Source organism: Phaethon aethereus, assembly GCF_964289735.1.
Source record: "Phaethon aethereus genome assembly, chromosome: 4".
NCBI classification, from domain to species: domain Eukaryota; kingdom Metazoa; phylum Chordata; class Aves; order Phaethontiformes; family Phaethontidae; genus Phaethon; species Phaethon aethereus.
This window is the reverse complement of record NC_138578.1, coordinates 82565224-82592960: the sequence shown is the minus strand read 5'-3', so window position 1 is coordinate 82592960 and position 27737 is coordinate 82565224. Positions and strand designations below refer to the sequence as shown.

The 27737-nt window shown below is 42.8% G+C and overlaps 1 protein-coding gene across 1 annotated transcript in view; it reads left to right on the top strand.

Moving 5' to 3' along the window:
• The window catches only part of SLC4A11 (solute carrier family 4 member 11), a gene marked incomplete at both ends in the record, with an annotated part of 91872 nt that overhangs the window by 48236 nt on the left and 15899 nt on the right, over positions 1-27737 (top strand). Inside the window, 8 exons of the mRNA XM_081999387.1 lie at positions 3332-3455; positions 6679-6885; positions 11903-11987; positions 20331-20456; positions 21216-21329; positions 22185-22317; positions 22628-22701; positions 27073-27322. Of these exons, the coding sequence (XP_081855513.1) occupies positions 3332-3455; positions 6679-6885; positions 11903-11987; positions 20331-20456; positions 21216-21329; positions 22185-22317; positions 22628-22701; positions 27073-27322 (1113 nt within the window). The remainder of the gene's footprint in view (positions 1-3331; positions 3456-6678; positions 6886-11902; positions 11988-20330; positions 20457-21215; positions 21330-22184; positions 22318-22627; positions 22702-27072; positions 27323-27737) is intronic.

Sequence of the window (27737 nt, the reverse complement as noted above, 5' to 3'; positions counted from 1 at the left end):
AGATAATTTTCTTTCCCCCCAAATAAATGGATATAACAGGGCAAGACCAGACTCAGTGCAGATGAGGCTGCATTCTGTACAACAGCACTGTTTCTCCCTTCTGTGCAGCAATACTGGGGTGCATCAGACCACCTGTGGCACCGGTTTGAATCTGTTTTTACCCTGATTTACCCTTACTAAATGAACTCAGCCTGATTTGTAAAGGTATTATTGAACTGAATTGTGTCCATGCATTGACCTAAATTAGGTTGGAAATTCTTCAGTGTCTCAGTTTTACTGGTGTGATACTGGGATTCAGATGCGTGTGTCAGTTCAATAGAACTCTTTACAGAAAAGTTGGAAGAAACTGTCTCATAGGTGTGAGAAGTCTCAAACTCCAGCACTGTGGATAAAACTATTTCAGATAAAAATGGGTAATGATGACAGTGGGTTTCTTGATGTCTTGTGAATGTGCTCACTGTTGCTAAATTTTCTAGTACTGCCTAAGAGTTCCAAGATCATCTTGTTGCACGCTTTCTCAGTCCCTTAAGGTAAGAAAGCAGTGGACTCCTGATTTAGAGACACACAAAGTTTTGGTATGGCTTCCAGGAAAATTAGCTTGTGTGTGAAAGCAATCCGATAACCCAGAACAACCTTTTAGAGTCAAGATTTCCCTCCATACCCAAAAAGTTCTTGAGCTGAAGTGATGTTGTAGCCCTGTGGACTGGCACTGTTGGCAGGACTGTCATCTCTGGAAAGCACAGCCTTATAGACAAGTTACTGGAGCTGAAACATAACTCCCTGTTACTTCAGGGAGAAAACTAGTTACAGAAGAGCATGTGGCTTGCTTAAGTATTGCACTATATAATAGATTTTTCCAGATAACTTGCTATAGTGCAACATGACTTCACGTATTGCAGCTAGGGGAGCAGGGCTCTTGCACGTTGGCTTTCCTGCCTTGGATAGAAGCAAGTTGAAATTCTGTTTTTGGGATGTTTCAGTTCTTGGATTTACTCAAATGGGGTAGGAGCACACAAGGAGGTACTGCTGAGCAGCATTGCTGAGATGGCTGGTAACTTGCACCTCCACAACACATACAAACTTATGTTCTTGTGCATGCCTTAATATCCTGCCCCACTTCAGGCACTGGGGCGTGTGCTGGCGTGATCAGCTCTTGCCCTGTAATAAGTCTTCTCTGGCCATACTTTTGTACTTCAGTAGTTTCTTGCTAGGTCAGGTGCTGCTTGTTAGGGTAGGAAAGGGGTGATGTCTGGAAAGCGTTAGTATAGCTGTAAGCAATAAGTATCTGATATGTGCTTCTGGCCATCTCCGGAATGGAAATGATGTTTCAAAACGGCCAAAAAGCCTTCCTTTACAAACCAAATTAATTGATGAGCTCAAGAGCTGAGGTGTGAAAATGCTGAGAACAGAGCTCAAAATAAGAGTGATATTATAATAATGTTATTAGCTGTTGGTGGCTAGTTCAGGTGGATGAAGGTGAGAGAACTGAAAGTGTTGAACCACTTGAAGGTTCTCTTGTTAGTCTGAAGACTGGAGTTCCTGTATCTTCCCCATTGGCTTGTTGAACTGTAACCCAAGGAGGCTTGTGTGCTGTCCAGCCACAGCAAGACTGCTACAGAGGGCTTTCATTTGCTTGTGAAAACCACTGTTGTCTGGGCTCATTTGATCCCTTGGGAGAGAAGGACAAGGATTGTTGCAGATCCAAATTACGGATTTAGTTGAGAAGATAGTTTGCTATTACTATTTATCTATTGCTTTAGAAGAGATTTATTCTTAACCTTAGGATCTGCCTTGATCTTTCTCTTCTAAACCTTCTTCGAGTATGAAAAGGACAAGGGGCTGTGGTGGAGGGGAGTTAGGAAATAAATGAAACACTGTCATCTTACTCATGACCTATATTGTGCTAATTAAGCTGTTTGGTTGCTCTCAGACAAGTGCCTTTGTCAGATTAATATGTGCAAGTAGGCTGCTTCCACCCTGTGATCAGGAAGTCAAATTCAATAAGAAAATACTTGGTGGTGTGACTTCTTTAATGCAAGTTATTCAGAACTTGATAGAAAATATAATGTGCTCCTGACTAGTACATCTCCAGCCAAAGATCTTCGGGAGACGTTACTGGAACAATCTTCAGGGTGCATCGGTGTGAGAATATATGTTAAAAGGAAAGAAATGGGCTAGGATTATGGAAGAGAAGTTAAAGGAGAGATGGACCTTCCTAACACAGAGGACTGTGAATAGGTGCTTGCTAGATAAATAAAAGGGAGCAAGCAGTCAAAGTAGCTTTGACTTAGGAAAAAGGGAAAAAAATAAGAAATCACTGCGAGGTAGGACAACACATTTCCATACCTCTTTCATTGTCAATAGCAAGCCTTGTGTATATATTTCACCAGTGCTTTTCAGAAGAGTTGAGAAGTAGTAGGTGCCTTTAACGGGAACAGGAGAGCTGTAGTCCAGGTTGGTGTTAGCAGCTTTCTGCAACTGCACCAAGCTACTTTGCTGCTTTCGCAGAGTTTTCCAGAAGAAAAAAATGATGGCTACCCACATCGCAGCCCCATTTAAATATCCTGGGGTGGAGACAGACCTTGTCTTTCATGGCTTACAAAGATGATCTCTGTGTTTATTTCAAACAGCTTGTTGCTAGTCTGTGTTATGGCAGTCAAACAGCCATCATGTGCCCAGCAGGGCCGGCTGGATTGCAGCCAAGGGTTTCCCTCTGAGCAGTAATTCTGCCTGCTGCAGCCTCTCAGGATCTTGAGCAAGGAGGTTAGCTTGGTTTCTGTAACGCACCTGTACCAGAGAGGGGAAAAGTAACAGCTGAGAGTAAATAGGGAAAGCCATTCAAACAGAGATCTGCCTGAGTAGAAATACGTTGGTTTGGCACCTTGCCTTAGGGTTTCCAACAGCACTTTGGGAGATGAGGTGAAATGAAATGAAGTGTAAACTGCTTTCCAATAATGTAGGTGTTGGTTTCTTTCTAAGAGGGCTTTTTTGTAGAAGTTTCTGTAACATTGCAAGTACTCGGTATGTTGCACTCTCTATCTTTTGATATTTGGGGTTTTTTGGCTATTAAAAAGCAGATGGGAGAAGAGGGAGAATACACCTTGAAATCCTGAAAGCTATTTCCTATAAAAACATGGATGTCAAATTTTGCAAAACAGTTACCAGAACTGGGCTAGCAGTAACTTAAAGTCACTGTTTAAGACTTCAGAAGTGACGCTTTCACAACTGATGTTTCTCAAAGTTGCAATGTGTGTTTATAAATCTTGCGCACCAGGACAGCGCATGCCATGTGTCATAGTGTCATGTATGACAATGCCATCTTCCTTGACAGTTGCACTATAAAGTCCCTTCAGCGACGTCACGTTTGCATCAGCCGCCTGGAGAGGCCTCAAAATTGGGGTGAAAACTCCTGTGAAGTAAGATTTGTGATATTAGTCCTGGCTCCTCCTAAAATGGTGAGTATTGCTCTCATGCTTGCTCTGGTGCTTCAGAGGGGTCTCCCAAGACTGCTTTTCCTTGGTCTCCTAGGTTAAATGACAACATATTATTTTTAAAACATAAGGGGATGTGAAAAGGCCTGATATCTTCTCAGCAGTTGTCAAGATGGTTCCTGCTGTGTCTGTGAGGGGTAGAATAGTCAGCTGTGTCCTCATCACATCAAGTGATCTACAGATCAAGTGTGTCTGTAGACTCTATAGACTTTTTGCTATAGCTACAGCTGTGATGCATGCATTACTCCACAGATTCCCCCCCTCCAGCTTTACCAGTTTAGGTACTAATTTTAGAGATAAGAATACTGTTCCTGGCTAAAGCCATGCTTGTGAAGGGCTCTTGCAAGTCTGCAGCTGATGCCCCACCGCAGAGGTCTCTGTTGCTTCCTGGCAAACTCCCTTGATGGGACTGACAGTTACACTGCAGATGTGGCTGCAGCAGTTGTAGATGGACTGATGTAACTAAGAGAAAAATGGAGTTTTGTGAGCTCTATTGCAGGTATGGACCAGGCTATTTGGGAGCTGGGGTGCTTGCAAGGTCAGACTGTCCTGAGGTCCTTTTGTGATGTGTTTTCATAGCTTTTGGCACTCGAAGCAGCAAGGGTAAAGCTTGCTTAGGTGTAGTTACTGCTTCCTTGGTGTAGACAAGACTAACAAACGGCATAGTAGTACACATTTATTGCAATATCACGGGGTGGGGCAGGGGCAGCACCAAGGTCTAATTGGGGATCACTGTCCTGCCTTCCTGGAAAGCACTGGCTTGATCAAGATGGTGTGCTCTTCTAGCTAATGGTTGAACAGTTCAAAGCTCAAGACCTTTTCACACTTAAGTGGGCTGTTTACACCTTGTGGCTACTAGGTCTGTGCTCTGGGAGGTGCTGGAGAGGTTGGGGACCTTGTCTGTAACAGGACATATCCTGATTCAATTTCCTGCTCTTCGATGCTATCTGTGTGACCTTGGGACCTTCTAGTCTGGTTTGTCTTCCCTCCCCTCCCCTTGTTTAAATGGAAATACTGGTGTTTCCTTATTTCCCAGGTTTTCTGGCAGATCTTTCCCAACTGAGCAGTTCAATGCTTTTGGCATAAATCTCAAACCCAACAGGCTGAAAACATATTGATGTTGCTTATGAAAAGCAGCAGGCAAACAACTGAACCCATGTGCAATTGCATTGATCTCTCTTTCATTGTATGGCAGTTTGCTTATCTCCGGCCAGCTACGTGCAAAGCACCCAGCAAACAGCTCTGCATCCGCTTGCATCCTGAAAGCTTGCAATTCCACTGGACAGCATCAAATTAAGGAAAGGGAGTGGAGGCCAAGCAGAGCTGCAGTTGCCAATATGCTTTTTATTTTAAATGAGTTTAGCTAGCCAGCTCTAAGTACGCATTTCTGGTACAGCAGTTAAAATAATTAACCTGCTGACAGTAACAGATTAAATGAGCCTTGCTTGGGGAGGAAGAAAAAAAAAAGCTCAGAAAATGGGCATCTGTTGTGCTGAAGAATCCAGATTCTTGGCCTTCTCTAATATAGAGGATGGAAAAAACTTGCGTTCTCTTGCAAATCTCCGTGCTCTTCCTCAAAACCATTCATCTCTCTCTGGGAAAGCAAAGAAAGGGAGCAGCATTGGGCAGCTTGAAGTAAGCCCTTGCAGCATGCAGCCCAAGGGCCGCTGCTTCTTAGAGGTGAAAGGAGAAGCCTCCCCTGTGATGGTAAATCCAGGCTGGTTCAGTCTGAAAGGACTAAGCTTACAAGCTCTAAAAGCAACTTCCAGAGCAGATTATCTTCACTTAAATCCAAACCTTTCCCTAGAAACTTAAATTGAACATGTCCTAGCAAGCATGTCTGAAGTGATATTCCCTGTGATGGAAAGGGTGATGGAGGAGAGGTGGAGGCAGGGCAGTGTGAGTGATGGAGCAAGTATAGTGTTAGTGATGACTTTGGGACTAGTGCAGTGCCACCCACATGTCCATGGCTCTGCATCAAGCGACACTGAATTATTTGGTTGCGTTCATGAAGAAATTGTTGGTCTGCTTTGTTATCATGAGAACTAATTCAGATCAATAGCATACGCTCACTGCTACTTTTCACAGTCATGTGAGGAGTTTGGAGGCTGGCCAAAGGCAGGTGGTTGTTTGGGTGTCCCTAGCAGTTGCTGCATGATGAGTGTTGAGTGTAGCTAAAGCGAGTGGGTTAAAACTTTGCATCAAAAGGAGCTCTTAATGAGCTGTGGTTCTACATAACTTTGCCTTGGTAAGTATCTTATCTGTCCTGACCAAAGTGGTACAAACAGTTGAGCGGGTCAAGGTTTGTAGAGCTTGGATTTGGTGGATTTGTGCAGGGACAGGGAGCTCTGTCTCCTTTACTGTTCCTTTTGTATCTAATTTCCAAGGTGCTTGGAGCAATAGGAAAGCAGGCTTGGATACAGTTGAAGCTGGACCCTCAAAGATCAAGCCTGTGGCTTACAGAAATGTTAAAGCTTGCAAATAGGCGCTTGTTTCTTTTTCATGTTTGCAAATCTCCCATCCCTTTCAAGCATTTAGTGAAGATAGTGCTGTTTGTGTGCGTGCTCAGCTGCTTCTTTCCTATGCTTTCCTCCATGCCAGTAGTTACTTTATCTGACAGCTCTAAGTCTCCACTTGTGCTGCCAGAATTTCCCCAGAGAAGCCAACTGAATTGAGTTTTAATGCCCAGAAAATAGGAAGCCGATGAAGCAGATGTGCACGATAATCTCAGTCTTCCAGAAAAGGCATCAGGACACTTCTACCTGCAGGAACCTTGACTACAGCATCTTTCTGACCCAGTAGCAGTAATGCTGAGATGCTGTAGGATAGCAAGGATTCTTATTTTTCAGTCTTAGCAGCCTTGAAGGGAGACTGGGAATAAAATGCGTGATTCAGCTTTGGTTCGAGTCCTGGGAAGTTGATCAAGTGAGACTGATCAGTGCTTCTGGTTAGGGCTTGTATGTCGATGCCTTCACAGGATTCTATTGTGGTTGGTGTGTTAGTCTGCAACAGCTTCCACATGTACCCTTCTCAGTCAGGTGTCTCTGGGGTCCTGGAAGCCAGACAGTTGCTCTTCAGATGATGCCCCATGGGGCAAATCAGTGGTTTTACCTTTCAGAAGTGAACAAAAATAGTTTTACAAGTTTTTTCTGTCTTTCCTCCCCTCCCCTCCGCCCTCCCTCCTCAGAAAAGTACCAAAACTGCCACAGAAGTGGGCAGGACCTTTGCCACGATGTTTTCAGACATAACCTTTCGGCAGAAACTCCTAGAAACCAAAACCGAAGAGGAGTTCAAGGAAGCCTTAGTCCACCAACGCCACTTGTTGACGGTGGTGAATCAGAGACCTTCAGCAATGAGCGATGGGCACAAGTCGCATGGTCCTAAACCACTCAAGGTAAGGCTGGCCAACATCTACCATGCCCTTGCTTCAGTGGTGTCCAAATGCATAAATGCAAGGGTGTTTGAGTAGGGGGATGAAACACCTGTGCTGCTTGTATCCATTCCTAGCAAGCTCTTAGCACTGAGGTTTCTACAAATGGTTGCTGTGTGTATGTCTATCTTTTTCAGCTCCTGCTGTAAATCTAAAAAAAAAAAAAGAAAACCACTTCAAAGAGGCAGGTGTTGAAGGGATGCAGAGTGGTAGGGGGTTGAAATGGTTACAGGACTTTGATTCCAGATGCTTAGTCAAGGGCGGGATTAACGGATCACTGTGCGTTGTCGGTCCAAGGTACTTAATCCTTACAATCAGAAGTCTCTGAAGAAGCTGCTGCTTGTCTTTCCCACAGCCAAAAGATTTCTTGGCCATCCCTGAGTGGTAATTTCACTCAAAGGTTGCCTGTCAGTGTTTGGCCTGACTTCTCACTGTTTGATCTGTAGCTCTGTAAAATGTTACTTGCTTTGTACTTTAAAGTTTGAGGGAAATGCAGTAACTCGGCTTTCTTTTCTGGTATTTCCTGTGTATTGGTCATCCCTTTGCTTTTCTGTTCAGAAATTCATTCTTTAACCAGACAGAATACCTGAAAAACAAACTTTAGTTTGCTGCTTCTGTCCCTGAATTACAAGTAACTTTAAAACTTTGGGTTGCCTATGGCGTAGAAGCTGGTTAACTTACCACTTTTTTTCCTGGAATAGACATAAGGGGTTTTGATCAGCACATCTGGAAATGAGCAAAGCTCATGTTTTTCCTGCAGAACCCTGTTGCTTATAGGTAGCACTTTGAACTTTGCAAGACCCTGTATCTGCTCCTAAGCTTGCAGAACAGGTCCTGAAACCCTCTTTAAACCTCGGTCATCCGGAGTGGTGGTATTTGGAGTAGTTACAGTAATGTAATTTAGGTAAAGTAGATTTAACCCTTTGCACTTGGTCTTTCATAGGGTTTTTTGGTAGAGCAGTTGAAGCGTCTAGCTCTGTTTTCTGCTAAAACTAGCCCTTTTTAAATGTCTGTAGAGGATTTTCTGCTCTCTGGTTTGGTGAACAGGAGGGTTGGATGCAACACTGAGCTTGTTAGATGTTGGCCTCAAGAAGTGGTGGTTCCTACCTGCCTTGCTGGGCAAGCAGCCTTGGCCAGGCAGGCTTTCAATGGCTCTGAGCCTGTGCTGTAGATAGTGATGCTAGTTTCTTTAGCACTTGCTCTTGGCATTGCCCATTCTTGGTCTGGATTTGGTAAATTGTTGTTGTTAAAATGTTTTGTCCTTCATCTCTCAGGAGATACAGCCTGTGTAGTTGTAACTGCTTCCTCATGTCTCTTGGAAGAAGCTGTCTCCTACCCTGCCTTGCCAGCATAGAACTTAGAAGCTGGGATGGAGGCTTCCTGGCAAGCAAAGATTTGTCTGGAGAAGTGAGGCTGATTTGAGATCATAGCCTGCATTCCTCAGTTCCTATGAGAGCCATCCTCAGCAGCATCTCCTCCCCCTCTGCCTGCCCTGTGCAATAGCCTTCTAGAAAGGAAGCATTTAATATGAGCAGAAACTCATAGGAGACCAGGGGTGTAATTTCAACCTGTGAGCCACCCCCGGTGAAATAAATACCCTAACCCAGAGCCACTGTATTTATGACAAATGAGCCCTCAGGAGGGGCCAGGAGGGTAAAGTCTCCTGTAGCACAAAAATCTGCCTCCTGCCTCCCTTCTTCCCTCCGTCTTGCAGTGATGGGAGAGAAATGGGCCTCAAATGCTCTGTGTGTGAGTGGGATTTTTGGAAGTGCTTGTTTTTACCTGTGCTAAAATACTGAAGGAGACATGACAGTTGCATACCATGCTGTGCCTACAGCACAGTCAGTTTGCTTTGGCTCATCTCTGATTATTTAGGCAAGGCTACATACTCAGTCATAATTAAGTCAGCCTGAAATCCTCTTGTTTACTGAGGCATCTAACTGATTTTGTTCATGGAGGAGCCCCTAACAGTTGTAATGCTTTTCAGCTGTGATTTTGTGTCCATTTGATACCTGTGTGCATTTGCTGAGAGGGCTGGGCTATGTCACCTCAGCATCGACAGGAGGGATGATAGTGTGTGTTCCTGGTCTGTGTAAAATAGCCATGCAGCCCCCAGTACTTTAGGGGAAGACTGAGAAAGGGTCAGTGGTGTGTGGAGCAGGTATTTTCTGTTTGACTGTGTAATTCATAGTGCTGATTTAGCCTCTAACCCAAACAGTGGCTGTTCATGGCAAGAGACTTGGAGAGTTTTGTGAAATGGAAAGTAGAAAATTAATTAACCTAGTCTAGGATTTTTCTGTGTTCCTTATTGCTGTTCTTTACTCCCTTGTGTATTAGGAGCAACACAGGGAAAGCACTGGAAAGACTTGCAGAAGAGAAGGATAGGAGCCTGAAGGAGGACTTTGTGCTGGGTACCTAAGCTGCAGGTTCCTAAAGGCTAATAAGCCTTAAGCTTGGTTTTGGTTGGGGGATGCAGCTCTGGCCTCCTGGATAAAGCCACCTAGTATCAGCATGTTAAATCAAAAAGATGACAGGGCCATGAGAGAGGTGCTGCTGTGATTGGGAGTGGAAAGCTAGTGGGTCAGCCAAACTTGACCCGTCGAAGGAGGAAGCAGCAGGGAATGGCAGTGCATGAAATTCCCAGCACTGGAGTATATGAGGAAGCAGATCAAAAATGGCAAGAATGAAGTGTCAGCACTTGTCTTTCCTGAGATTTTTTCAAAAAAACTCACAAGGTTCAAGCTCAGAAGATGGCAGGAGGCAAAAGCCAGACTGACACATGTCTGGATTAGAGTTAGGCAGTGACGTGCATGATGGATAGGTTGGGGGATAAAAGTAAAGCAAAAAAGGGCAGTAACTTCAGAGGTCAGTAAATTTGGTCTTTTAGCTCCTCAGTACAACCCATGTTGAGTATGAGGTTAGTAGAGCAGAGAGGAAAGCTAAGAGGAGGGTTAGCCATATGGAAGAAACAACTTTCCCCATATCTAGCCACTGATGAGGCTTAGCTTGACATCCCCATGCCCCACCCTAGGCTAAACTTGTACATGTGCAAGAAATAAATGCATGGGGGGATCAGGGGTCTTAAATATAACCCGTTGACTCCCTTTCTCTCAAATTTGCCTGTGTGCCTTGTGGGACAAGAACTTAAGCAGTGCTTTTCTCATCTGCACGGTTACTGCTGCCTACAGACAAGCAATGTGCATGAGTGCCCCTTCCCTCCCCACCCCATGCTCAGCCCCAGGCCAGCAGCAAGCATGTGGCTTCTTCCTCAGAAGATGAGATACCCATAGCATCGTTTTTCCCGTACTCACTGCAGCAAGACAAGTAAACATATTAGTCATTAAAGCTATTGTGATTATCTGGCTGACTCGTGCCTTCAGGAATGTATTTCTAGGGGGGAAAAATTAAATTGTTTTTCAAGTGCATATGGCTTTGATGTCCAAATATGCTTCCAAATATGGTTTAAGCTCATAGTTTTTTTGGAAATGCTTAAAATGCAGATGTTATGCTGGTGTCTGCCATCTTTTCATCTTGATTTTTTTCAGGTTAGAGAGTTGAAACTGTTCTATAGTAATACAGATGCGTTGGCAAATTGACTTAAGTAGCTGAAATATGAGATGTGACAGTCACTGGTAAAGGCACTGGTCCAGCTTCTATCTTTTGCACCTCAAACCTGGCCGTGCCCAGTGTATTACTTCTAAAGGAGAGGTTTCCTTGTTGCGTTTTACTTATGGCTCTGATCTTCCAGGTGCTGCAAAGTAGGCGAGTCCCATGAGAAAAGGCAAAGTTGTGTGTAGTCTGTTAAATGAGCACTGTAGTGCCAAGCCCTTTCTAAAGCAGCAGTTTTTATCAGTTTTACATAAACCAGCCAAAGGAAGACATCCACGCTGTTTTGAGATGATCTGTTAGTGTAAATTTTGGATCTGTGATTTCACACACACATGCACACGCTCCTTAGCAGAGGCTGTAAGTCTTCTGTGTCTAGTTCTGCGACAAACATATAAAATGCTTTAGATGAGACAACTGGGGTAATTAGCACTGTATAAAGGTGCACTTTATTTTTCAGAGTAGTACGTGTACTGTGAGTTGAGGATAACAGGAAAAATCTGACAGGTGCCTCATTTGCAAGTGTTGCCTACTCTGACGCTTTCCATGTGCTTTCTGTAAGGATGTAGTTGAGAATCGGGAGGCTGTAAGCCAATAGCAGCTGTCACATATTTCTGAAAAAGCTCCTTGTTGCCTGTGGTGAGCATCAGATCTTATAAACAATCATATTGCACCTTTCAGGCCCCCAAACCAGAATTGAAAGAGAACATGTTGGATTTTTGGAACCTTTTCACAATGACCTTACTGTCTTTTAATGGGCAGAAATTATGGCTTGGTTACGCAAAGTTATTCAAGCTTGTTCCCTTTTGATGGAGTCTGAGGTGTAGACAGTCTTACTTCTCTTACTACATCTATTTGTGGTCTCCCTTTCCCATGGCAATGCCAAGTAAGGGATCACTTGCTGGGGATCCTCTTTCAGAGACTTCGCATGGATTTGGTGGAAAAGGTTTTTTTTGTGGTGGCATCTAAAGAAAAAGAAACTGGCTAGAGGGATGGGAAAGACCTCTCTGACCTGATGTTTAACCCCAGGGTACCAAAAGTCTAATCCTGCTGTTGGTCAGGGTGTTTTCGGTGGGTCATATTGAGCTGTATCAGCTCCCTCACCTGCAAAGCAGGGATGGAGATATGAATGGGAGGGAGAAGAGGGAAGGAAGGGAGGAAAACAGGGTGGTCTGGGGGATTTTCTCTTTTACAATGCTTTTGAGAATACAAATTGAAGTGCAAAGAGTTTATTTTTATTGTCGTTACAAAATCCGATTTGAATGCCCTATTCAAAATTACCAGTTTTGCTCCTATTGGTATTGAATAAGGAGGTTAATCTCTTTAACAATACGTGAGCCTTTAAACTGACACAGCACTTCCTTCCTTTCTTTAGTTGCATGAGTTTCTCAATGTTGGCAAGGGGATTTCTGATGACATTGCACGAAGATTTCCAGTGTACGCTTTGGACTTCACTGACGGTATGTTGGCCAATGTTTATGAAAGCATTGGCCTGATTTTGAATTTTTGTGATGCGATGTCCTGTTTACAGTGTGCATTGAATGTGTTCTTTGATACATGCAATAGCTCTCTTATTTCTTATTTAAAAGGATATTGTGACAAAAGCCTGTGATTAGGCAGTGTGGCACACTATAGATGGGAATCTTGCAGTTTTCCCTTAATGAAGATGCTAGCTGTATGTAGATAAGTAATTTTTATTAAGCAATGAGGTGATTAAATGGATTGATTATTGTTGTGTGTAGACACAGATCAACTCATTGCAACCTAATTAGTCAGCACTGGCCTAATAGGCCCTTTCTGCTGTCTTTGCAAGCCAGCATCAATAGCAATTATGGTGATGCTGTGGGAGTTGAGAATGCTTAAACAACATCTGAGTTGCAGTAACTTCAGATCAGTGCTTTTAAAAACAGGATATAGCTTGTTTGCTGTAGCCTGATCACAGGGGCAGCAATATAGTGTTTACACTGAGCCTCAGGTTTCAGGCTTCATATAGCTCCCACAATGGCCTTCTTGATTTTAAGTGTCACTTTCTCCCTTTTCACTTTCAAACTTTTACTTTCAGAGACTCTTAAAGGCTGTGAAAAGTCTTCAGGGCAAACCATAATTACAGAACCACAGCCTGACACTGACATCAAAACATATTCAGTTTCTTACAGCTTACTGGGGACTTGGTTAATATATTCAAGTATCAAACCCCCAAAAGTTGTGTAAAATAAAGATGCAGAGTGTAGGCAGAGAGAATCTCAGCTTTATCAGACACCTTCCTGCTGTTAAGTCCTCCTTAGCTCAAGCCACAGCATCCCAGCCCTCCCTGCTGCACCTCTGCTGAGGGGTATCTTGGCATAAGATGCGTTGGAGTTGGTATAAGAAAATAAGATATGCACCTGAGCCTCATTTTGCAGACAAGTATCCTAGTGCGAAGCCACCTTCCGCAGAAGCTTAAGCTTGAGAGCAAGCATGGGCAGGGTATGGATGTATGTCCTCTGCTACATTTCAAGAAGGATGGTTACCACGAACAGAAGAATGTAACAATCAGCTGTTGGCTGCTCAGCTGAAGAAGGTGTCTGTGGACTTGCCAAGTAGTTATTTCCCACAAAGATTCAGCTTTATTGACTAGGAATGCTTCATCTACCATGATGCATTTTGCAGTTAGTGGTATCTGCTCTGCTGGGAAGAATAAAATGGGATGAGATGTTGGCTTAGCATGGTGGTTGACTGCTGGATGCTTTCTTCAGGTGCTTTGTAACTGCTGGATGTTATTTTCAGGAGGCTTGGAGTTATAGGAGGGCAGGCTCTGAAGTCAAGCTAATGCTATATTCTCTGGTATTTGAGGGTATGTTGATGAGGAGGAGGGGCAAGAAACTATTTTCAGAGTAGCAGCAAGGAGTTTCATAAAACAGGAAAAAAAAAATTTTCACATGTGCATCGCTGGCACCTGTTGCAGTGCAAAAGGAGCTGTTTAGGACTACCTCACTCCCCTTGGGACCAACGACCATGTTTGTGATCCCCCTGGACTGAATTAAGGTGAAATGACACCAGCTAACCAATTTAAGAATTTAATAGTACAAAAAATGCAAGGCATGAGGTTCTATGGAATAACTCAATGGCAACTACTCTAACTAAACAATCCAACTAGACCAACAAGTCCCGTGCAACACGTCTTTCACAAAGAGATGAGGAGAGAGAGAGACAAAGAAGATATCATCACCCATGGATCCAGCAGTGTCCCATTGGTCTTCTTGATTCTTGTTCCTCGGTGGTGGGGTCCCCCCAGCCACTGTGAGCACCACCTTTCATACTTCTTAGTCCTGTCTTTTTCACTCCGGTTGCCCGAGGAAACAGCATGTCCTTAGTGCCCATGCTGCAGTGTTGTGTCTGGCATGCTTGGGGGGGTTGTTGGTTGTCCGGTACCCTCATCAAGTGCCGTACTTAAGGCTCCATTCAGGTTTTGGTTCTTATCATGATGCAGTGTTCAGGCAACCCCTGGCTCAGCTGTTTTTTGTAGCTCCCCCCAAGTCATCTCTGCATAGATAAGGATCTGTCAAGGTGAGATGAAGCTGAGTCGATTCACAACTCCCTGCATCTCGCCTTTGTGCTCCGAAACCGGTCTAGCCGGGTGATATCTACCACTGTACCTGTGCCGTAGCTCTGCTCTGCAGGCCTCTGCACCAAGAAGTGTTTAAGAAAAATGTCTGCGCGTCGGTCTGCCACAGCACCAGATCTGGCAGAGGACTTAAGCTCCCAATCTGAAAACCTCTGGAATGGATTCAGGGCACTTCATCTCTATAGCTGTTGCTTTGTAGGGCTGTCAAAGTCTAATTTTTCATTATAAATTTCAGAAGGAAAGTGCTACAGAAGCACCTTGTGAAGACCCACATGCATCTCAAGACAGAGCAGTGTCTGCTGTGGCTGTCAGCGTCCTGAGCACAGCAGATTCACAGGCAGAAAAGCATCATCTGATGGTCCTGCAGCCAACTTTGGTTGTCAGCAGATTTGGAAATCCATTTCGGGGTCCCTGTTCTGGCTCTGCATCCAAATTAATCTCCGCATGCTGCCTCTCAGCCCTGGGTCAGGGGCTATAGCCAGGTCTGCAAACTTTCCATGAACTGATGTACATAGCAGATCAGGCTTGGCCTAAAGAAGGTGCTGGGATTGACTAGCTTGAAAGAATTGTTCCCTTTGGCTGCACCTGTCCTGAATGATGAAATGCTATCATAATGACAATCCAGCATTACAATTATTCCAGAAAAATCGTTTTGGTATAAAATGCAAGTATATGTTAAAAAGTGTCAGTGCATTGTTATACAGTTTCTGGAGAGTGGAAGATGCAGAAAGAAGCCAAGTGAAACTCAAGAACTACAGCAGCTCAAATGTGAAGTACTCACCTTAGGAGCAGTTGTGCTCTTTCAAATACAATATGGGGAATAGAGGATTTTTTTTTAAAACCTATGTGTATTAGTATGTGCCATTTCTTCCCAGAAACCAGAAATTAGGCTGAATTCTTTAAGGATCTGTGTGGAATGAAAACCAGATGGAGCAGAAAGCATCTGCCATAAACCACCAAGACTGAAGGTGATCAGGAATGTGAAATTCCTGGACCATCTCAAAGCAGCAGTGTACCAGAACATTGGGGATTTGGGCTATCCAAGTATCTGCACTCCAGACAACTGCACGTGTATCATCAAAGAACTCTGAATTATGAAGATGCCTTTTTTGAATGGTTGGAGTCTCTAAATCCTCAATCTGAGAAGCATCCTGGGGTTTTGGTTTAGACAGATAAACTGATTAAGGGCAGGGTGATAAATAAGGCTTTTTAGGACCAGCAAGTGTTTTGTCGGTTGGACTTTTGTGGGATTGGTCTTCACACACTGCAGAAAGCTGGCCATTAAAATATTCTTAACCATCATGATTTGGGAAATGAAAGAAAGGAATCATCCTTCTCTTTTTCTCTCTTTTTCCCTCCAGATTAGGAATTTGTCAACTTTAGGTCTGCTTTGGATTGTGAAGTCTTGTGCGTTTTACTGAACAAGCAAGGATCAAGGAACAGTATTCTAAACTTTTGGTCCAGGACTTTAGTGATATGGATGGCTTGTAATAGGTGTTTTCCAGCAGAGGAGCATCTGAAGACGAACAGCTGGATTATGCTGAGCCTATGAACATGTGTAACTTTAAAAGAAAGTTAGGATTAACGCAATTTGGCATGTAGTCTCTTAATGATTACAACTTCTGTTTATGGGATTCTGCTTTCTTAAAGTTTGTACAGGACTTCATCCTGATCTAGTCAGATAGGCTCAAAACATGTGTGTATCAATACTATTATTCTAAGATTCAGTCAAACCATAGGAGCTTCCTGAAATTTTTTTATTTTGATGCTAGTTTGAGTGAAGGAGGGAATTCTGCCAGGGCTCAGCAACAAGTTTCCTGAAGCCCCTTGAAGTTGCTACCCTTATTCTTCAGTGTGTGTTTTCTGGTACAACACAGAAAAATAAACACCTACAAATATAGTGTCTGGAGTGCCCTGGGGGTGAAATTTGAGGTGCTTGAGGTTTTTATGGTGAGCTTTGAGGCTGTGTTCTGCCGTATCCCTTCTCCTCTTGGGAAGAGAGGAGACCTGAAATTTATTCTGTTTCCCCCTGTTTTCCTTGACCTGTGTCCTTGGCACAGGGCTGTGGTGGGTGCATAGTTCAGCTGGAGATGTGGATTCCTCCCTGTCCTTGGTCCTGCAGAGGGTCCCTAACCAGCTCCTGAGAGTAAGGCGAGCGCATCTGCTGGCAGCGTCCTCGGGCTTTGGTGGTGGTGCTTTGCAGGAGGGAGATCTCCAAAGCTCCCTGTAATGCAAGCATGCTTAGAAGCAAGTCTTGAAGGCACTGGAAAAACAGCATTTGAAAGGGAAGTTTTGTCTTGCTGGTTGTCTAAGATAGCACGGAGCTTAAACTTGTGAAAATGTTGACTGTGGATTGGCTGTGGCATGTGCCAAATCTTTGTTGACTTTCCCACCTGCTTGCACTGGCCACCTTGTTCAGCAGTACTGAATTCTTGAGGGAGGAGGAAAAATAAAGGGATTGCAGATAAGTGTTTTTTCCCTTCTCTTCAGTGCCTTTGCTGCCCTAGGTTAGATGATGGGATAGCTCCTGTGTCACTCTGCAGCCCTTCATTGCTAAATATCACCTGAGTATAAAAGTTCAACAGCCACTTAAAGACTGACTCGTTGGATGCTTTGGGGCATTGTGACCTGGTTTTGCAGCTATGATGCTTTTGAAGTCTCTCTTTGTCAGCGGTGGATGGGAATGCATTAGAGATGGAAAAAAAATCACCTTGTTTTGTCTGTGGGTGTTTCCTTCCTAGAGATTAGTACTTCATGGGCAATAGGCTGAAAGAAACAAGAGAAGGGAAAGGTCTGAGTCCTTGATTTGTTTCTTCATGCTTCTCTAGTCTGAGCATATGCTTGGCTTCTCTGCTCAAAAATTAGGAAGAGTAGATTTCCTTTTCCAGCTAAGTTCTTAGTCTCGCTGGTATGGTGACTTACTCTTCACAGGACTTTAGGGAAGATTAATCTTCTGTTCATCTTCAGAAAATTGAGCAGAGTCCAGCAGCTACTAACATAAGTGAAAGCCCAGCTTGAGGGCATTAGCAGAAGCTAGTAAAGCTTTGAGTTTTTATGGCTCAAAACCTACAAACAGATATCCTTACTGTGTGCTTTTTACTGCTGAAAGGTGTTTTTGTTTTTTTTTTAAATCAGGGCTTTAATAGAGACATCCTTGCTGCTGTGCTGTGGATTGGTATAATTAAACTTGTTTTGTGTTGGATATTTCAGAGAATCGAGAAGAACATTAGTAGTCAGACACTTCATAGAACGTCCATCTGTGTCTATTTTGATTCAGTAAATGTATAATTAGTAGACTTAAGGAGCTCTAGTCCCAGTCTCTGGGTCTCTTGGTCATGAACTTATTGATGCAGAATACAAAGCAAAGTGAGGCCAGCAATGCTGCAGTTTTCTCTGAAAGTCTAACCTTGTCTTTAAAAACCTATGACATTTCAGAAATTGAAGCAAGTAAAATAGAACTGTCATGTTGATGAACATAATTGCTTCCCATTTCAATGTGTAGATGTACCTTAATTTCAAGGGATTGCTTCTGTAATAGTCAGCTGCTCAAATTTTCCAGCTGGACTGAGAGTTGATTTTTCTGCTACAAATTTACATTATGCAGTTGGAGTGACACATTTTTCAATGGCTTTATGAGCCTGCTGCAGCTGAAACGCCATCATAACGCAGCCCACCTTCTTTTAAATGAAGTAATGTCAGTCCCTGTGTTGCAAATAGACCCTGAAAATATTTAGCCAGATGTTGACTTTAAAAAAGCAAAAGGTAAATTGTGGTTAACACTGGATTTTTAGTGCTTCTCTCAGGTGAACCTGTACAAAGAGGCAGTATTTGCTCATGATTTTAACTGCAATTAAGGAGTGATTAATAATATTTGTGAAAGGGTATGTTTAATCTGATGTAGTTGTCTCCATTAAGAAGTGAATTTTGCTGCCCACCAGTAGGGATTCTTTGCTCTTTGGGTCTCATGTGGCTGATCATGGACTAAAAGTACTGCTTTGTACTGGAAGTGTTAGACCCAGCCATGATGTGCCATAAGGACCTCCATAATGAGCAAGAACTCCTGCTTGCTTTGCAAGGATTGAAGCTGAAACTAAAAACCATGCATGAGCTTTTGTGATGCTTTTCAAAACTTCTTCCTTCCTTAGGCCCTTTCATACTACAGTTTATCTACCTAAAAGTTTTTCTAGAAAGCACCTCATCTCTTCTGTAGCTTTCTCAGAAAATGAACTTTTTTCATTACTTGCTTCTCTGCTCCTGGTTGCCTATCTTTCTATGAATGTTTTCAAAGCTTTAAAGAATTGTTGCTTCTGACCTTTCACACTATAAAGACTCTCTTGTCTAAAAAGCAGTGTTCTGGAGTAGTGCAGAGTCCTCTGAACTGCTGTAACCATCTCTACCACTCGGTCCAATGTTTGCCCTGCCAAGTCTTTCCTTTTCTTTAAAGGTCTTGAGTACTTGGGAGTGTGAGGTAGGAGCCTGCAGCTGTTGGACTCAAGATCACATGAAAAAGCTTCATCTGCAAGAAGAAAACTTCAGACCCTTTGGTTGCCAAGAGTGGTCAGGAATGTGGTCTGTGGTTTCTAAATCTTCACAATTCTAAATTGAAAGGAATCTGCCTTGAAACAGCTGGTCATATGACTACTGGAAGGTCATGCTCATATTTGCATGCTTGAGATGTCTCTTGTCAAGTTTCAGCCCCTACCCCTTTTTTGAGGATGCTGTGCATCAGAAGTCCTATTTATGTCTGTTCCTCTAGTGTCTGAAAACGGGAACCATGACAAGGTGTCCTTTATTCATGCAGCTGCCTGTTCATTACACACCATCTTTGATTTTTGGTTTTTGCATTCTCCTTCTGTCCTTATCTCTGCATTGCAAATGGTACAGAAAACAGATGTTATATACGATCCTAAAGTCACTGAGTGATTGCTTTTGATTCCTGTGACACAGTCTGTTGTGGCAATGTCAGATTTTCTCAGTGTGGCACCAACAACCTCTAATGCAGAGAGCTCCCTTCTCTGATTCAACTCATTGGCTTGTAGCTCCCTCAGCATGGGACTGATTCTAGAAAAGGCCTAGATGGGCATTTAGGAGCTTAGGGATCGATGCCTGTGTGTGAGATTACTGCTCAGGAGGCTTCCAGAAAGGTGAATTGGGCAACTCCGAGCTTGTCCAAGTGTCTTGCAACAGGAGCGTCATCAAGGATGGTGACACAGGCAGGTTGAAGGCTGCTTCAAGGTTTTCTTTGAAAAGGCTCTTTTGTGTATCCTCTCTGAAAAGGCTGTTCTGTGGCAAAACTTATGTTCTCCTTGAGCAGTATCAGCTGTTGTCATCTCTCAGCCTTTCTCTTGTGTGATATGAGCTCATTGGGGTTCTCTTGTGTGATATGAGCTCGTTGGGGATGGACGTCAGCCTGAAAACAGGAAAGGGAAGGGAAGCTACTTCAGAGGCCCTTAAATTCATATTATGACACTTTAATTCTCTTTCTGGCTGCTTTTGTTTTGGCCTGGTGTGTTTTTTCCGATGGAGATGAGAGGGGATGAGTGGATGGAAAAGAAAGAAACCCTTCTTTCAGAAGGGCTTTTTTAAAAGCAAAATTCTCAATGTACGCATTCCTGACCTCTTGTGCTATTTGTTTTTGTAAGTCTGCTAGCACTAATTGGCTCAGCATAGCATATTATTGATTCAAGCCTATAACCTCAGTTTTCTGCCTGGGGAAAAATGAAGTGCTTCATGTTTTCCTGCCCAAGGCATTAGGAGTTGTGAAGACGAGTGATCATCATGAAGCTCATTAGGGGCATAGTCCAGAATACCTATAAAGTTGGTATTAAAAAGGCAGGGCGTGGGGGGTTTATAAACCCTAAACTTACCGTTTCTGCTTTCATCCTCTTCCAAGCTTTTGGAGCTGGCAATACTGAACAAAAGGCTTCCAGTGTTTCCTGTTTTGGCCATGCCAGAAACGTCTGTTGAAGCAGTCTGGTGGCATGTTGGTGCTTCTAATTCTGATCCCAGGTGATCAAAAGTGCATGGTTGTGCAAAATCAAATGTTAAAGACCTACCTATATGTTTAAGACAAAGTGTGGACTGAATTTCTACTTCTGCCTTTCAACATGAAAAGAATAGTACATATGGCTGATTTGAGTATGGTTTCAATGCTTTACAAATGGGCCCTACTAACATGACTTGTTATGTTTTACACTAGGTGTTATTGGAAACAACAAAGCTATAGGAAAATACATCACGACTATGATCTTTCTGTATTTTGCCTGCCTCCTTCCATCCATTGCATTTGGGTCACTCAATGATGAAAATACCAGAGGAGCTATTGGTAAATTTATCAGTTTTGTGTATCTGTTATAGGATTCCACGTATTCAAACTGAGTAGCTCTGGTCACAGAAAGTTTTGATAGTTTTTATTTAAAACAAAAAACAAACACCACTGAAGGCTTTTTGTAATGTTATGTTCATGACTTTTCTCAAGACTGGAAAAGTTGAACACTACTTTGGGTACTTTGACTGGTACAGATATAGACTACTGTATGTTTAAATGATGCTCACTTCATAATTGTTTATGCACACTTTTCCTAGTACAAGCTCCTGTGCTTTTGAACTGAATTTGATTGCCGGTGTCCAAACTACTGGTATAGCAGACAATGCTTTGCTCTATCCCAGTTGTGGCCCTGAAGCAGTTCATACTGCTATTACATTTCCTGGGAGTCTTAGCTGAAATAGTGTCCTGAAGGCCTCCAAAAACACTTGTTATGTTTTCATAGCTATATAAAATTAAAAAATAATTTTTAAAAAAAGAAGCACAACTACCACCTCCCCCCCAAAAGAAGCCAAATCAAACAAAAAAGCCTGCTCAATTTTTATAATTCAATGTTGGGAAACCTGATGGCATTCCAAATTATTGGTACAAGTTTGCTGGCAAAGGGTCACTTCTTACTTTCACAATGTCTTACCCCTATACCCTCTAAACATTGCTCTTACTCGTTAGCAGTTGGCTTCTATGCCCTGTGAATGTTCCCTGGTCAGGGAGATGATGGTTAAAACCCTCTTTGTTTCAATCCTTCCTAATTACTCGTAGATGTGCAGAAGACAATCGTCGGCCAATGTATTGGAGGGCTGCTTTACGCACTCTTTTCGGGGCAACCTCTAGTTGTACTCCTAACTACGGCTCCTTTAGCACTCTACATTAATGGTAAGTCTATTAAACGTGTGCATTGGGGGACTGATGTGATTGCAATGGGAATGGGACTTTGTACAAGAACCTTGCAATCCTGTTGGAGCTTTAGTTGCATTTGTTTAATCAATACTAAAGAGCTGCTTCTGGTGCTAAGGGAGAGGGGAGGAATTTGATTCAAGTTTAGTTAAAAGTTGGTTTCTAAAGGAATCATCTTGCATAGAAAAAAACATTTTGTGAGAATAAGCATTTTTTCTGCTTCAAGGAAGAAATCTTCATCTGATGGTTTTCTCATGTGGCTGCATTTAACCAACTTGAGGATAAGTGCCTGAGATAAAGTTTTTTGGGTTTTTTAATTGGTCTTTTAAGGGGTGATCAATAGCTTTCCAGTTGTGACTGCAAGCGGATATTATTGAGCCAGAGGTGTAAAGGAGCAAACTCCACATCTGTAGGAGCAATCAGATGGGCTATGACTAGCTTGAAAGGTTTAAGATGTTAGGTTTTGTCTACAATGCAGTGACTGAGGTAACATGGTGCAAAAGCATGTATGAGATTCCTTGCTCAACAGTACCCTGAAATGTCAGCGAGAGCGAATTCCAAAGGCTGTTTTTGTGGCCTTTATCCTTAGGGGAGATGCTTTTGAGCTGTATGGCAGAAAGTTTTCCAAGTGCTTCTCCCTGTTTCTAGTGGAGAAAAAGGGAAAGAGGAGAATGATTTGGGCTGGTCCAGTATTCATAATACAGGAGTGTAAGAACAGGGTTTTAATGCTATCTGCTGTAAGTGCGTTGGTTCTTTTTGCCATCAAGCAAATGGGAATCACGGGGTTGTAATGACGGAAGTTTAATCTGACACATGAATGCTTCATTTTTGCAGTCATCCAAGGAATCTGTGACGACTACAACTTGGATTTCAGTGCTTTCTATGCCTGGATTGGGCTGTGGAACAGCTTTTTCCTTGTGATGTACTCCCTCTTTAATTTAAGTCTTCTGATGAAGCTCTTTAAAAGGTAGCTATTCTCAAGAAGTCATATTTTGATCAGATTACTCAGCAAATGGAAAAATTATACATTCCACAAGCTCCTTAATTACAAACTTGCCACAAAATGTATTTTGTGAGATGAGGCTAGTATCATTTCAGCTTATTGTTCCATCTTGAAAGAAGCTTTTAAAGATTCACTGGGTTTTGTTTCCTGAGTTGGAGTCTAACTAAAACTGGTATATTTTCATGTAAATGCATGAATATGCTGATTTTCCTTTGAATGGAGTTGAATGCAGACTTTGATAATGGCTATAATAATTCCTGGGATTTTTTCACAGGTCAACAGAAGAAATAATTGCACTTTTTATATCCATCACGTTTGTGCTTGATGCTTTCAAAGGCATTATTAAAGGTAAGTTTTGCAACAGTGCTTTTCAGTGCAGATCTCTGCTTTGCTTCCTTGTCAAAGGGAAATACAAGGCTGCAAATATGCATGATGTTTGCTTGTTCCATGTTCATTCAGGGTCTTCAGGAAAAAAGTGTGTAAGATTGAAACAGCCCTGTGTCAGCAGTTTACCTGGATATGCAGAATTTCTATCATCTCAAATTTCAGTTTTCTGAGATAGAATTAGTGTCTTAACAAATGGAGAATCATATTAATGTTGCTGTGAAAGTCTTCCCCTGATACCAGTCTCTGATCCTGGTAAAAAAAAGTCCAATTTGAATGCAGTGTATCTAGACCTCTTTCCTTGTTATGTTATTAAAACTACATGGAGTAGTTGAAAGATGGGTTTAGATTGCCCATTCTCATGTGAGCTCTGAAGCCCAACATAAGGATTGCAGTGCCTTTCAGCATGCTCCTAAAGCTATTCTGCCCTTTCCAGCCACTTTGGTCCCCACTTCTGGGTTAAGTTCTAGGTGAGTATCCATGAACAGCCTTGGGGTTTAACAGATTTCTTTGGCATCTTTCTTCCTCCTGATCAGGCTTGGTAGAAGGTGTTTGTGAAGGTGAAAGATGCTAGCAGAAATGCCATGTGAATGGCATCCGTTCTGTTCCACTCCAGTGAGGAGTTGGCCAAGTCTGCATTCCTTGTTGTTTTTAATGACCTATTGTCCAACAGCCCTAAGTTTGGGCTATCCTTTGAAATCCTTCAGGACATACCTAAGCGCATTGCGCACATCCCTTGTTTTCAAGATTCTCAGGCTTGGCTCATTATGGTATCTTGCATGCAAGGGGAACACCTTCAAAGGGCAGGTTTGACACTGCAAAGCAATTTGAAGTGAGATAATTTCTCGCTTCATTGGGAATCCTTAATTTGTATCCTTGGGCATATGCTTTGATTGTGCAATCAGAGTTGTTGTTTTCTCAGTAGAACGCCGGCATCTTTCAAACATCCTGCTTAGATAAAGCTGGTGAAGGAGAAGCTGGTTTCCCATAGCAGGGGAATGAGGTGCAGGTTAAAGGTACAGAAAGCATCCATTGATCTCAGCTGCCAGACTTTCAGGAATATGCAAGCAATACCTCAGAGTATTGCAGTGGGGATAGAGGATCCTGGTAGTTAATTAGTGTAATTAGTTAGTTAAATTATTCCTTGTACTTGAAGGGCTGAGTTTATAGGAACAATGGTAATAAAATCAAACCAACACTCTGCTTGTTTGCCAGCTCATGTTGGCTTGAGCTGCATCTGGGACTGTTTGGTGCACCAACAGATGGGACCCCAGGTTCAGCCATGTTCCCAGATGCAGAAGGGTGCTGATGCTGGCAGGCACAGGCTTTATCCCTAACCCTCTCAGTGTTCATATTTAAACACATGACACCAGCGCAGCTCATGGCTGCATGCTCATCTTTCTTCCTCCCCTCCTGTTTTGTAGGAGGTTGCTGCTGCCATCTCCCCCTCAAAACTTCGGTTGAGCAGTTAAGCAGGGAAAGAACCTTCTCCATGCTGTTAAATGTGTCCTGGTAATGGCTAGCCAGCTGACAGCAGCTTTGGGCTTCCTGAGTGCCAGGGGACATGCTGCTCTTGCTCAGATATGATTTCCTCAGTCTGTTCATAGCCTTGATTTTTTTGCAGGGTACACGTACATGTGCAGGAAAGAAGGGGGGAGGGATGCAATTACTGTACAGAGGAATCAAGCCATGTGCATTCACGCTATCCCGGTGACACTTTGTTTTTGCCATGTGGCCCAGCCACTGAAGCTGTGTTTGTTTGATCTTGACATCTGCACTCTGCAGGAAATGGCGGTGAACTGGCTGAAGCAAACAAAGCAAGTTAATGTTGTTGGAGGGAACTTGAGCATGCACTACGCTTGAGAACGGCTCTGTTTCAGCGAGGGCACCACCTGCTTTGCTGCTCTCTCTGAATGTGGGCAACAAGATTTGCTCAGCTCTTATAAAAACGAACTATGCGTTTGCAGGAATCAAATACTTTATAGCAAGTCTGTGGTGCGGGACAAAGGCCTCCACTAGCCATCTTGGCATGTTCTCATTGCTTTAACTAAATGTATTTAACTTAAAATACAAGAGTAAAGTCAAAGTTTCTTCCTCTGTATCCAGGACTGAGTGGAGCAATCCTACCTGGTTTTGAGGTGGCTGCAAATTGAATTGCAGCCTGAGAGGTACATAGATGTAGTCAGGCTGAACACAGCACATCAAAGATGTGCTTAGCCCTAAACATATTATTGCAGTATAACCAAGTATGGGGAAATCGAGAAAATCCACACGACCCCCAAAAAACTAACTTGTTTCTTATTTGTTCAAGTCCAAGTCTAACTTGCATGCAAATACAGTCTGCATAGTTGCTGGGTTGCACGTGCTGTCGGTTTATCATATGCTCAGTAATTGTCCGTGTCTCTAGGACTTAGAAATGCTTAAGGTCAGCTGAGATGGTGAACAGGCTTTTAGCCCCGGCCAGCTGCTAATCCCCAGGAAATACTTCCATAATGATTTTTGTTATGACAAAAGTGTCCTTTAATGTTCAGAGGTGGAAACTGCAAATCTTCCAGCAACCTGTTCTGTGCTGGTGTGCAGGTCATGGCAGTGCTCTGTGCCTCAGTTTACCTGTTTGCAAAGCAGAGGTGGGTGTCCTGCCTGGGCTGGACACAGCTGTGAGGATGGAGGGAGGAAATGATAGCAGAGCCTCTTCCGTAGCACGCGATGCAGAATATGCCGTTCTAACGGAGGTTGTAATGAGATTGCTCCTTACTAGAGGAACCCTTCTTGTGCTTTAAAAGTGCAATGATCTCTTAATTTCTGGCTGCTACTGAGAGCAAATTGAAAGGTTAAATCTTGACCTGTAAACTTTCTATTATCTTTAAATTTATGTACAGAAGTATTGAATGTGAAGTAACTAGGTTTTTTCTCTTGTGACCTTCCTGCCTTATTGACTCCATCCATCTGTCAAATGCCCAGACTCCTTTTAATACGTAAAGGTGATACAAGAAGGTTTATTACCACTGGTGAAACAGCAGCACAGTTAAACTTTGGGCATTTTACATTAGGGTTCACATTTTACAAACTGTGCTTTGGCCAAATTCAAGGTGGTTCCAAATATCAATTGTGTTTTCAAGAATTTTTACAGTTTGTTTTGCTAGCTTTCAAACATTTAGAATTAGTCTGTTTTGCCTGTTGTCCCTGTAGCTGCTGCAGATGAAAAAGCTGCGGTGCTTGGGGTTTTCAGAAACCTGATTATTTGGGGGTGGTGGAAAATATTGTGAGGAGCAGTGTAGCCTAAGCTTCAGAATGTTGTGATTTTGCCTAAAGAGGATGGTCTTGCCCTTAATTTTTGAGGTTACTTATGCAAAGCTTGAAGTGATACTTTTACTAAAGCAAAGAAAGGTAGAGGGGACTGCAAAGCTCTGACATGGTGGTTTCCATCCTCCTGTACCTCCCCATTGGTATGGGGGGAGAGCAGGTGCTGCCTGCTGCCATCCGATCACATAACATGGGAGCATCAAGGCTGCAAAGCCCAGTTCCCATCTTCTGTTTTTACTTGCTCCTTGTGGCACCTCAGGCTCTTGTTCCCAAAAGAGGTGAAATCATCCCAACACCACGTTTACATGCTTGAAGCCAGACATTGCCATAGAAATGGGAACACAGCTGTCTAAATGCTCAGAGCAAGAGTGTATTTACAACTTAAGTACGTATATAAATGGACCTAACCTAATACATTTATGGACAGTTCCAGAGGCATTACTGGGTGTTTCACTTGTACAGGTTTACTTCAGGTGCTGTGTAACTCTTATTTCAATTTGCAGTATAAATGTAAATGTTCAGCAAGGTTTTGCATATCATCAACATTTCTCTTTAAAATCTGGACCAGCCTTGGAGGAAAAATTACTGTACACTTTGTAGCCCACTTCAGGATCTGTGCAGCTTGGTTGCTCTTAATGTTTTTCAGAGATCCTGATGGAATTTGTTTACCAGGCTGCTGTAAGTAGGGATATGTGTGTGTGTATATATATATATATATATATTTTTAAGAGCAGTAATTCCAGTGCTAGGAACAAAATCACATAAATAATTAGCACTGGAAATCCTTACAGTTCATATGTGTTCCTTCAGATCAGTTTAACTTTCAGCTGTTAAAATAAATTTGTAAAGCACTGTCTTTATAAGAGAAGCTGCTCTCCTGATTTCTTTGCACTGGTTTGAGGGGTAGAGCTACTAATCTAGTGAAGTGTAACGTTAATACTGCATGATCAAGCAAGAATGAGCCACTTTATTTTTACTTGATTTGTTTGTCACAACCCTATCCTAATGCTTGCCTGTTGGTTGTTTGTACAGTTTTTAAGAAATATTACTACCATGGGCGCACAGGAGACAGTTACTTGGAAAAAGCACGAACTGATGCTATTCCAAGCCTCGGCATCAATACCACCTTCTTGATGAATTCATCAGTGAGCAGATCCATGTCCCTAGAGAATCAAACAGGCACGCATGATGTGCATTATGGACGTGAAACTGCCGTCCTTAGTCTCATGTTGATGTTGGGTACCCTTTGGCTTGGTCATACGCTCTATCAGTTTAAGAAAAGGTGAGTTACTTCAGTCTTAGAGCTCAGACTACTGATTATTTTGTATTATCTGTGAGGAATCGCTAATGGTTTAGATCTTCATTTTGTAACCCTGAAAAATCGGGTGGAATTCTTCCATTAGTGGCAGTGGAAGCTAAAGCCAGAGATGAACTTGGCTAGCCACTTGGAAAATGTTAGCAGCACAACAAAATGTTCAGTCACTAGATGATGCCCTTCCGTATTTGGTTTGGCGTCGCAAGTGATTTTTAGAAAGCTTTGGGTGAACCATGTATTTCATGTTGGAACGCCTGTAACACTCCCCAAATAGGCAAAAATCCCTGATGGTGCTGGAAGGTCTACTGCAAATGTACCTTCAGTGTGCTCTTGGTTGTCAAATGCTCAGCTGTAACTTGAGTTTTACTCCTATTGCCCATAA